Source organism: Polyergus mexicanus, unplaced genomic scaffold (genome assembly GCF_030449975.1).
Source record: "Polyergus mexicanus isolate NDT 795.1 unplaced genomic scaffold, iyPolMexi1.0 SCAF_11, whole genome shotgun sequence".
Classification (NCBI taxonomy): Eukaryota; Metazoa; Arthropoda; class Insecta; order Hymenoptera; family Formicidae; genus Polyergus; species Polyergus mexicanus.
The window spans coordinates 1,602,961-1,615,447 of NW_027223331.1; the positions used below are offsets into that span (position 1 = coordinate 1,602,961).

General features: G+C 31.6%; 1 protein-coding gene across 12 annotated transcripts in view; it reads right to left on the reverse strand.

The window, feature by feature from the left end:
- The window catches only part of Nrm (neuromusculin), a 165,499-nt gene that overhangs the window by 53,128 nt on the left and 99,884 nt on the right, over nucleotides 1-12,487 (reverse strand). For all 12 annotated transcript variants that reach the window (XM_070304179.1, XM_070304180.1, XM_070304171.1 and 9 more), the window contains one exon: nucleotides 6,882-7,036. In XM_070304179.1, the coding sequence (XP_070160280.1) occupies nucleotides 6,882-7,036 (155 nt within the window). The remainder of the gene's footprint in view (nucleotides 1-6,881; nucleotides 7,037-12,487) is intronic.

A 12,487-nucleotide genomic window follows, 5' to 3' on the forward strand; every position in this document is an offset into this window, starting at 1 on the left:
ATAAGAGAGCCAAAGACTACAATAACTTTTTTTATATAATGAGACAAATTTTCTTTTTACAATAATAATTAAAATTATTCAACTAAATTGAAAGAACTGAAAATAATTCTTCATTTCTCTCTTCTTTTTATTAATATTTCATTTGTTTCTCTCTTCTTTTTATTAATATTTTAAAAAATACGCTAAATGAGCTTTAAAAAATTATGGAAAAATTTCTATAACAGCTCTTTCTTCTGGACATAATAGAGATACGTACGAATCTCCACACTCATGCACGAAGGTTAAATTGTAAAAAATATATTACTTTCGTTAAATTAAACGAAATAAAGTTCACTTGGGAAATGCCAAATAATGTAAATCTATCTGCGACCGTGAGACCTGTAATTTGTCAACCAGATTGTTCCCTCTCGGTATATAATTCCGTAATATCGGAAAAAAGCGCGACTCTGCTATTGTAGATTAAAAACATCTACTATCATCTTGGTTAATGCGAGAAACACAGTCGTAAAAACGAGAAAGCTTTGCATCTTACATATACACAAGATCCAAAAATGCAGTCTAGCAAAATGAATTTATATTCTCGATGTTATAAAATTTGCAAAAATATTTTTTTCATTTCGTAAAATTGATCATTCGCAGAAGAATTGTCGCGCTATTGTTATAAGTCGAGACGAGAGAAGTCGCTCTCTCGGCGGTATTAATTCTTGACCAGTAATTCGAATGGTCATTTGGTCGATTGTTTTCGCGCGATTGCGAATAGTTCGGAAGCGGCGGTCACCGCGGTAGCCTGCTATAATGGATATTGGAAAACGCGCTCGCATTTCCCGATTGTTTCTTGCGTTACGGAAAATGAATGCGACTCGCCGCGAATTAAGTAAATTCACTGCGCTATCGTGGACAATTATTATTTCGTTGTGGGGCGACAAATCTCGAATGCGAAATATCGACAACTTTCGTTGACGTAGAGAAGCGCGTTTGATTGACAGCTGCAACGGAATCCCTGATTCTTTTTAATTAAAAAAAAAAAGGAAAAAAATGAATTTCGAGATTTAGGTCGAAAATCCCTCTTTTCACGCATCGCTGGATCCATAACAGATTTGTCATTGCCACGTTTCGCCATTCTCAGAAAATTACGATAAAAGATGATTTGATTCGAGCACTCTGACGGCGATAAAGTTTATGAATAATATACTTGAAAATGGCTTTTAAAGTCGCCTCAACGACCCGCAGCTACAACGGCAACTTTGCACTACTATAGAAAGAGATTACTTTGAGAATGGAGAAAGAGTAGGAGAGACGTCATTAGATCGCAAATAGCTTCCACGATTTTTTTTTTTATAAAACAGTTTCTGGATTTTTTTTAGAGTGTCTCGAGTATTTCTTACTCGGAATTAGCAAAGTGAGTGCGAACTTTGCGATCTCTTATCGTATGTCTTCATCCGGCAGTTAGCCAAGAAATGATATTTTCTTAATTAACAATTGCGAAAAAGAGCGCGAAGTTATTCTTCCCTCAACATCTATCGGATCGCTCTGGACTCATTGATATTGTAATTCACGATACCGCTTATATATATGCGAATTGTACATAACAATTCTAACAATAGTTTTGCTCAATACTCAGCTACATGCATTGTCTGATTGCCATGATCTTTCACGAAAGGAAGAATATATTCTATTGTTCTGTTAATGTGTCTGATATTCACTTTATCTTGTAGTTCCTTCTGTATATATATGCAATTTATCACTCCTTAATTGTAATTTAAATGAATGGAAAATTGTATTATATAAAAATTTTAATTAGTGCTACCAAAATGTGTCGATCTTTCTCATTAAGTTCTACAATCGATTAGAAATTTTCTTTGATGTAACTTTTTCTATTCGTAGCGACAGCGCATTGCATAAAAATACAGAATAGTTACAACATTCTTTTCGATTTTACTATAATAGATTCCGATGCAAACGAGAAAGAGAATCAACTAGAAAGGAAATTGTGTAATTTAACGAAACGAGAAACCGGACGTTTTACATCTCGTGGAATTTACGAAGGTGACTTTAATATGACTTTCGAAGATACGTTCGTCGACTTTGAATCTGAGTATTCGCAACGCTCGGGTTCGACGATGTTTTAAAGGGAAATATCGCAATCATTCGTATCTTTTCAGACGCAAGAAGAAACAGCGAGTTGAAACTTTGAGTTTAGTATATATTCTACTTTTCTGCTCACTGTCTAATTTCGATGCTATAATTCTCTTTATACGTATACTTGTCGTTTTTCAAAAAATTATATTAATTTTTATTTTTATTAAAATCACTTTTATTTTTCTGCACTTTCCTGCACTAATTTTTATATATTATTTAATAATATAATGATTTTCACGCTCATAATATAAAATTTTCCATTTTGCTGAGTATAATAAAATAATTTAATTTTTTATAAAATTTGTATTGATGATGTTGAAAAAATGATCGATTCTGAAAATCGTTATTTTTGTGCTAGTCTTGCTAACGTGCGTGTTCCTGACATTATCTATTTGACGATAAATCTGCTGAGTAATGTCTCTAGTTAAAATGAGGGGTTGGGATAATCCCCGGCGTTGCACGTACGGATGTAATACGCGATATCGTTTCGTACGCGCAGCTTCGTCCTGTGCTCCTCTATGTAGATTAATGTCGACGCCTGTCGCAGGAAAGCTCGCAAGCTACTTTTACATCGTCGTTCTACCTCGCTGCGTTATAATAGCTACAACGTATATCCCGTATTTTATCAAAATTGACGCTATTTAGTCGCTCGTAAATATCAATTTTCGAGAATTAAGATGGATTGAGACTCCGCCGTGGATCATATTAATTTCTTTTTGTAAACGAACACTTTTATTTTTATCATCGCTTTTATCACTTTCAAATTTGACAGACATCTTTCACATTAATATATAATTTATATATCGATGATATATAATATACAATACATACATAATAACATACATATACTCAAGTTTCTTATATTTTTCTAATAAAACTATTTTACAACATCTTACATTTATCTCCAACATATCTTACATTCTTGTCTTCGTTTCTCTAGCTTCCTTTTAAGAATAACAAAAATGTAATAACATCCTAGTTTTTACTTATGAAATTTTTACGAAAAATTAATGTCCATTTATTTCACATTTTATTTATCTTTATTTATTTATTTTGTAGTTGGATATTTAAATCAATAAATTGTGTATTATTAATTAAAATAGTTCTCATTTTGTGCAGCTTTATCTCTATTTTGCACAAGATATAGTTATGACTGTTAGAAATTATATTTAAAGAGAAATAATGTTATGTATTTTTCTAATTTTAACTTTTCTTTTATTTTTATTTTTTCTATTAAGCAACTGAGATCATAAAGTCATAATACAGAACAATTGCCTTGCGCGCGAAAAAAAAAAAAAAAATAAGAAACGCTTATTGAAATTATTCATCAATTTCGAACTGCTGAATTGACAATCATACCCAATTAAGTAAACGAGAATTTATGAGCAGCTTAACCAAATAACTTTTAGATGAATTTACGATCTTTTTCTTTTAACGAGAACTTATTTAGATGCTATTTGTTCTCTGGTCTTATTATTCCATCTTTAAATATTAATCGAGTCTCAAGTGTTTTATTAAAATAAAATAAGCTTGAAAAAGAGACAGAGAGAGAGAGAGAGAGAGAGAGAGAGAGAGAGTAATCAAAACGTAATGTTCTTCAAGACTAGTTTTGTTTGGAAAATATGTACGTTCTTTTTAACTTGCAATGTTTATTGAAAAAGATAATGAATATCTCTTGTGTGTAATATCCGAGATATCAGGCGCTTTATTTTGTACTAAAATATCCGAAAACGCAGCGATGTTACATTCCGTGACAGAATTCAACGCACGTCCTTGCAGGAGAACAGCTCGTGATATGTATAAAGTCGCAAGGCAGCGGTTTAAGTTCGACAAATTGAGGTCGCGATCACTTATGCATCAAGAGCAACTTTTCCCAAGTTTTTTCGCGTTTCAATTGGCTATGCAATCGAAACGATAAAAAGTTTAGAGAGAATCTCCGGACATGATCGTACGAAGGAAACGTTCTTATTTAAAAATTTTCGTGACGAGAATTGACGATAAAGCTCTCTTTGTTCTTCTCTTCGAAGAAATCTGTCATCTGTTTCTCTTATTCGTATATTTTTGCAATTGTCATTAGCATGTAAACAATAATGTAATAATGACAACAATAAACAATTAAAAATATAAAATGACAATCGACAAATGGGAATTTTGCTTAATTGCGCAAATTGAGAAATTTTAGGTAAAGTGCAGGAATTTATCTTTTTAAGTAGGTTTATATAAAAATTAACGGCGCTACCAAGACACTCTTACGTGTGAAATTTGGAGAAGAACATCATCTTTCATAATGGGGAATGGAAGCTTATGCGCGCGTGTGTATACCATAAAGTACTACGTCGCGATTATACTTGAAAACTTCTCCACCTTACTCGTTTAACTCGCTATGATATCACGAGGCATGATGCACGACAGCGAAGAAGACAGATCAGTAGCCGGAATCTCGGGCATATATTGTACAATAGGTAACGTACACATTCTATTCACGTCGCGGTGACGGCTCGCTGAAAATCGCTACGTTTACTGAATAAACTGCTCCAGAAGAGTTGTCTCATTCTTCATAAACTTGCAAAGAGGGAGAAAGAGATAACTCGAGATAATATAGAATAACTATATACAAAAACACTTAAACAGAATATCTCGGAAAAGCTCGTGGTTGGTAGAAGGAAGATTTTCTCTGATGAATTTAGAAGGGATCTTTCCTTATCGAAAATTTAAATGGAAGTCTTATTACGGAGTTACTTAATAGCGCAATTAACCCTATAACTCCCGCAGAATAATTAGGAACCACTAATGCTCTTTCCGACGCTAATGTCTTTTCTGGCAATTACGAGAGAGGAAGCTTGAATAATATTCGACAAATATAATATTTTTTACATCCATATTTTTTTATATCCGTTTTTAATAAGGTACATTTCTTACAAATTAGAATGTTTTTTTTTTATCATTGATTCTATTTGTTGTTATTATCTCAGGTAAAAATATGTAAAACGTGCACTTTACTTACCTCTTACTTTCTTCATATTTTCTCTATACTTTACTCTTGCCTTTCAATTTTTAAATTAATATTTAAATCTTAATAAATTTTCACACGGAAAATTTTCCTCGTATAAAAGGCATACATACCGTATGCATATTAAATATTCGAACGTTTCTGTAATTGCGCGTTGTCCCGAAATTCCTCCGACCCGTTCCTTAATTCCCAAGAATTTCAGATTCATACAGATTTAATACGAGATAAGTTAGCAGAGAGGTAAACCGCGACTATAAAGATTACGACGCATTAACCTGATTAAATAATATTGCGCGTCAGTGATGGCTTTTTAGCTGTTAAACGGATTTGTAAGATAATGCGTTTACAACATTAATATAAACGTTAAATCAAGAATGTTGAACCAAATGATTCCACTTATCCCGAGTGAGATTATACGCCGACGAGAGAGTCTAACTTTGTTCTCAACTTGTCGATATTAACTCTTCGTCGAGTTAGGAAGTCATCGGGTCTAATTTGAGCTATCGATGTATAATTTTATGTGGGTTTAACCCAGATCGCAAACTGTGGTTACTCAGCTTCCGTAGAAATTAACTACTTGGTGCACACGACGGTGTGTGCTCTTTTATACTTTACGATCTCGCGTGTTTCAAACTGACTTAATGCAGATAATCGTAGAAAAATATTTGAAATTACGAGCAGAACTATCTACGTGGAAGAAAAATTACATCGTAAATAAGTAGATATTTCGAAGCATAAAGTTGATAAAATATTTCAAGCACCTGCGCATTTGATTATTTTTCTTCTAATATTATAAGCACGTTTTATTTTACCTCGAATAATCGTTATTCATACAATAAAAAGAAGAACTTGAATTGCGAGAATTATTTTTGTTTGGTCAAAAAATGACCGCAAAATGTAAATGACATTTCTATCTTCGAAATACGAAAGTGCGTTGAGACGAAACACATCGTTGCTTGCCAATCCCGTAAAAGGGCCATCTGTAACGAGTTGTCCATCGGTAGTTTGAATCGTGTAAAATTGAAATATCGGCGAGAACGACCACGTGTAACCGTTAGTGCGAAATAAACATTGCCTGATTTATTGAACGCAAACTTTGCGCAATGTTCCGATTTGCACATGCTGTTTTTACCCTACTGCAGTGCAATGTAAATATATTTCCGTGTATCGTATGATATGCCAGAGGCGCGAGTGGATTGTAATCTGTCACACGTCTGTTATTTTCGAGAAATATCGCGTCAAATTGACCGGATAATAACACGAGGAGAGCAATATGGTGTAATAAAAATAAAGTAAACAGATTTCCGAATGCGCGACATAAAAGGATGTTTCTTATTATCTTATCGACAATGTAAGTTATTCGCAAACACGTTTCTGACAATGTAATTGCCATAGTATTGTCAAGGTATTATAGAGATTACATATTATAAAGATTACATAAAGATCGTTCGGTTAAAAATATCGGATGTGATTTACGACAACGTTGTGCGCGAAAGAGTTTTTTTTTTTAAATAGGTTCAATAAATCTTTCATTACTTTCTCTATATGAATTATCCGTAAAATCTTTCTACTCTGTATAAAATGCCGGGAGGGTTCATGCTATCACATGCCTCGGTATCTTCTACATATTTATAAAAGTATAAATTTCAATATTAATCTCATGTTCAATTTGATAAAAATGTAAATTTACTCCGAAAATGTTAATCTGGTAGAGTTGCATAATGCAGCTTACCCGTGATGTTAAGGATAATGTGCTGCACGTTGTTGCACTCGCGGTTGACCGCAAGATATGTGGCTTCGCACTTGTAGAGACCCTCGTCTTCTAGCCGAACCTTGGGTATTATTAGATGCGTTTTTGACGAATTCGCCGAATATTCTATGTCAGCTCTGAAACATTCAAAACGGAATTTTTTAAAAGAATAATTTAAAAAATTAAAAAGAGAAACGTGTGTAAGTGATTTGAAAATCAAATGAATAATTGCTCAAATTAACTTTTTATTGATGAAAAATTTTGATAACGTTTAAATATTTGAAGAATTTTATACAATGTAACGCAAAAGATTGAATAATTTTGCAATTGTAGCAAAGAAAGAAAGAAAAGAAAATGGTAGTGAAAAATGGTGGGAGCGTGATTTATTTAACGAACTTTCAATTTTGGACAAACATTTCGCAAGTAATAAAGTATGAATAAATTTTTCAATAAATCTCGCTCACTGTAGTATATCGATTTAAATTTTTGTATAATTAGTGGTAGTATTGCTAATTATAATATACAATTTTCGTTGATCACATGAATAGGTTGAAGGTTTGTGCGCTTTATTAATGACGATCGCGCAGATATTATGCCGGGATACATGGTTAATGCCGATACAAGTATAATAACCTTACATAATGCCAATCTCAAATTGCGATTAACACCGGATAATGAATCGGGTAATCAATGAGATTAATCTGCTTGTTATCCCAACTGAGCAGTGTAATCCATTCAATGATTAGGTGGCGATGTTATCGCACACTATTCGGGGTTCAATTCTTTTACGTATTATCTATTATATGTTATATGTCCGATGTATTTACATATATATGCGTGCACATATATATGTAGGTATTATTATTTTAATGAGATTCATTATGAGACCATTGAATATGATTCAGTGCATAAATAATTTGCATCTCTAATATAGTGCTGCGAAAATTTTCTAAATGCTCGTAATTAAACACGATGGCATCTTTGTAAATTATTATATGACGAGAAGTACGTCTCAGCCGAAGGTCTCGTCATTTATATGGCATAAATAGTGTACAGTCAATGTATTATATATAGATCATACTCGATATTCTGTTAATAGTCATTGAATGTGCCCCATAGACATATATAAGTACAATAGTCGATACATTCAGCGTCTCTATTGAAGCCGTAGCTCGATACAATTTACATCTCCATCAAATTGATTGCTCACAATCGCCATTATACAAAGACGTAAAGTTCATAAGAACGCGTATTTTGCGAAAAAATAGACGGAGAAATAATTTATACGAATTTCTTTTTTCTCTTTTCAGAAGCATACGGGAACATTTATTCAAAATAACGATAGACATGGCCATTTACATATATATGTTATATATATAGTATACAGGGTGGCCTCGAACGTTCCAGCCAGACTTTGAGATCTTACAGGAAATTTAATTGTGAACAAAAAATTTTGTATAAACATGGCTCGAAAAATGCTTCCTTAAGAAGTTATCGCTCAAAAACCTTTGATGCAAAGAAAGAGGAAAAGGTGAAAAGAAAATGAAATAAGAAGAAAATAAAACTTAATAAATTTCTTGAAAAAACGATAAAAATAAAAAATAAAAATCTTTTTTTTTTTATGAAAATAAAATAAATTTTTTAAAACTTTTTAAAAATAGCACGTAATAATAGAAAATGAATAAAGACGTGAAAAAACTAACTGTTTTCAAAATGTCCCGCCCCTCCCAGCTCCAATACACTTTCGGCATCGAGTAATGACCGATCTAATCGCTTTACGGATTTCCTCCTGATTCAACTTTAATCGATCTAACAATAAGTAACAAAAGCACTTTTTGTACGTTTGGAACTGGTTATATCAAAATCTATGGAACGTACAAGAATCATTTTGATCTCATTTGAAAGATAATTTAATTTTCTACAACTTTCGTTTCGGTACTTTTTGTTAAAAGACGCACATTTTCTATGATATTTGGAAAAAATTGTGTAAAATAATCACGATTTTAGAGATTTTTGAGTGATAATTTCTTAAGAAAGCATTTTTCGACCCATGTTTATAGGAAATTTTTTGTTCAGAATTAAATTTCCTATAAGATCTCAAAATCTGGCTGGAACGTTCAGGGCCACCCTGTATACATATATTCTCCTTTTGACCCTTTAAAGTAATTTCTAACTACAATGCAACCCATGGTGCTTTCATTTCTCGTTTTCCAGATAAAGTGCATCCCGTGTGACGAATCATTATTTTTGCAGGCCGCGAATTCTATTGGTATGAAATGCAGGCGATCGTAATTAACCGACATTTCGGCATGTGTTGTTTGAGCGACGGACCGTTTACGACGTCGTTAGCGTATTGTTGATATGACAATGTGTCGGACCGCTAATCATGCCGCATGAAACTGTATTCCCCTTGCGCTTTCGGGCATAATTCGATTATCGACGTTATTGAAGCACAATAAGTATTTTAGAAATGATATCTCTTAATTACGAGTTTTTAAAAAATATACGTCGCATGTATTCAATTTGAAACGATTTTTTATACATATATCTATATTCTATGCAATATATCTTTTACACATTGATAGAAATTTCTCTTCGATTACAATGCACGTAACATCAATAGTGATTTCGTATGAATAGGTGTAAATAACCGTATTTCCCAAGAATATCGTGCATTCACATTTGTTTTTAATAACATTGTCAAAAAAAATACATAATTATATATTCTTTATAATATTGTATAATATAATAAAATTGCATACGTACAACGATACGACATACATAATGTCGAGACCCAAATCTTGATTCCAAATAATCTGAATAATAACGTACCGATAATAGCGTATTATAAAATATCTCACGAAAAAGAACATATATTTTGCGTTCATGTTATAAGAGCATAATATTGCATATCTGACTAATATTATTCGCGATATTATTATACGACTGTACTCATATCATATCGATAAAATTTCTTTCCTTTCGAATAGGTGCCAAAATTTTTGTGTATTGCGATTTTATCTTAAATTGCAGGCATGTTATATATAATGCGCTATAAATCGAATTGATGAAAGACACAAACTTTATTCTTTCACTAAACTGGAATATTCACTAAATTGCAATATTGCAATTAAACGGAAATTTTTACGCATCATGTCCTACCTGTAGCGCGTTTCGACGGAACAAATACAGTGTGAATGCATTTAATTCACAAATATAATTACTAAATATAAAGCTTCGCTATATAGACCGCGCGCGAATGACGTGCAGGAATAAATTTTGCCTCGAATTGCCTTTAATCCATATGACAGGGAAAATAAATTCACGCGGATAAAAAAGAAAGCGCAAAAACGTTTTGCTATAATACATACAAAGTTTTAAATAAATTCAATTTTTATGTATAATATCCATTTTCTAATTTTTTAAAGCGATAATTAATTATCAAGCTGCAATTTTAGTCATGATAGTATTTACTATCATGACTAAAATATTACAATAAAAATTTAAAATTATAGAGAGTTTTTATAATAAAAGATTGAGATTATTAAACGGTGAATACAATTTATAATTAATTAATATTCTCTATCTAATGTAATGAATATATTAATATGTTAAGTAAAATGGAATATGTTAAAATTTAATATTCAGTACATAAAGAATTAAAATTTAACATTAATGTGTTAATTTACAATATTACATAATGAATAGATATAAAGCCTATATTATTATTTATTTATTATTTACATAACACGCCAGTTTAATCAAATATCATTCAATTATGCAAAATGCATTACAATTCAAATATCGCGTTTGACAATATCACTATTATAACATTTCTATGGAATATGTTGCAAAACAGGGATTTAGTGTTTGTCACAGAGAACGTCGTCTCTGTGGAAGACCTTTGCCGCAAAATGTATCCAAGAAACAAATACTGACAAATAGAGAAGCGTGGCTTTTGTGAAATAATTATATTAAACTATTGGACCATATTTGAAACTAGTTCGAATATAATAACATAAAATATCATTGACTTATAAGACAATTTATTTTGTAATAAAAAATTTATATATATATATATATATATAGATACTCGTTATTATATATACATTAAAAAAGGTAAATCTCTCGGAAGAAAATAAGTACAAATTTGCAAGTAAATACTTCATTATACTTTATATTATACTGTACTAAATATTAACTAAAAAAATTTTGACGAGAATATCTCAAAAGATTTCCATGAATTATCTTTAATATATTCATCAACCATATCCATTTATCCTTTGATCTCGTATCATTCCATTTATCCTTTGATCTCGTATCATTACACACAATCTCGATGTTATTTTTCGACGGATATACAGCGAGCATATGTTATGATAAATAATATATTTCGAATGTTTTCTTGTGTGTGTAGAAATTCTTCTATTCTCTTTCTCTGGAATTAAAACTATTGTTACTGCTACTCACGCGTGTACTCGTGTGTAACAATTATTTTTTATCGTATACTGTAGGAATTCTCTTCTATTTTCTCTCTCGTGTAAAAACTGTTTTTGTTGCTAATGCTTTTGTTCCCACAAAAAGCGAAGATAGACCCAAATCAGACTATGTACGCGAAGAGAAAGAACGATAATGACTGTTGAAGGATGTTAATTGAATTAAATGAAAGCTTTCGTTTATTAACGACTAATCTGAGGTGCGCTTTTCATTAACCGTATCATTTTAAATCAAAAACCTCGCTTGTTGTATGCACGGAAACCACTTTGGTTACGTAAACAAGTACTCCAAATTTCTCTATTTTTTTCCAACAATAAATTTTGTAATTATATGATATAATACTTGGCAACGATTTTATGTACAAAAGGAAATAATATCCAATCAATTATCGAATTAATGGCTAATCGGATATTGTTGAAACAATTAGAGTTTGTGATAATTACCAATCGCGGAAATTTTTCACGCTCTAAATATCTAAGTGTACACATAAATATCTAAATGTACATATTTGTTTAATACGCAGCACACATCGAAGCTGGAAGGCTGAGTTAAATTTTCCAAATATAGACCGTGAATCACAAAACGCAATTACAGGGTAATGAATCTGGGCATAATCATGATAATTACAATTACGTAGAAACGGTAAAAGTACCAAAACGGTTTAAAAAAAACGCGTTGCTAACTTGTGTACATAATACTGCTATAATATTTTTAACGCCGTTTGGAGAAAAGACAGAAGCTCTGGGAATGTTAACGAGAACAATAGTATCCTGAAAAATTTTATAGACTTTGGTAAAATTACATTCTAAGCGTACGCGCATTACGAAAAAAAAATAAAAATTATACGAGTTTTGAAACTCATTTAAACATCTATAAATAATACGTACTGAAAACAAATCATATTTCTTTGATATAATAACATTTTAAAAGCTCAAGAAGACATTTTTTTTATTTGCTTTTGATTATACATTACGATATTGGTAATAAAATATTGGTATTAAAATATGCAGGAGAGCCCGTCTCTCTCTCTCTCTCTCTCTCTCTCTCTCTCTCTCTCTAATTAACTTAAGTTGCGAGCGCAAAAAATTCGC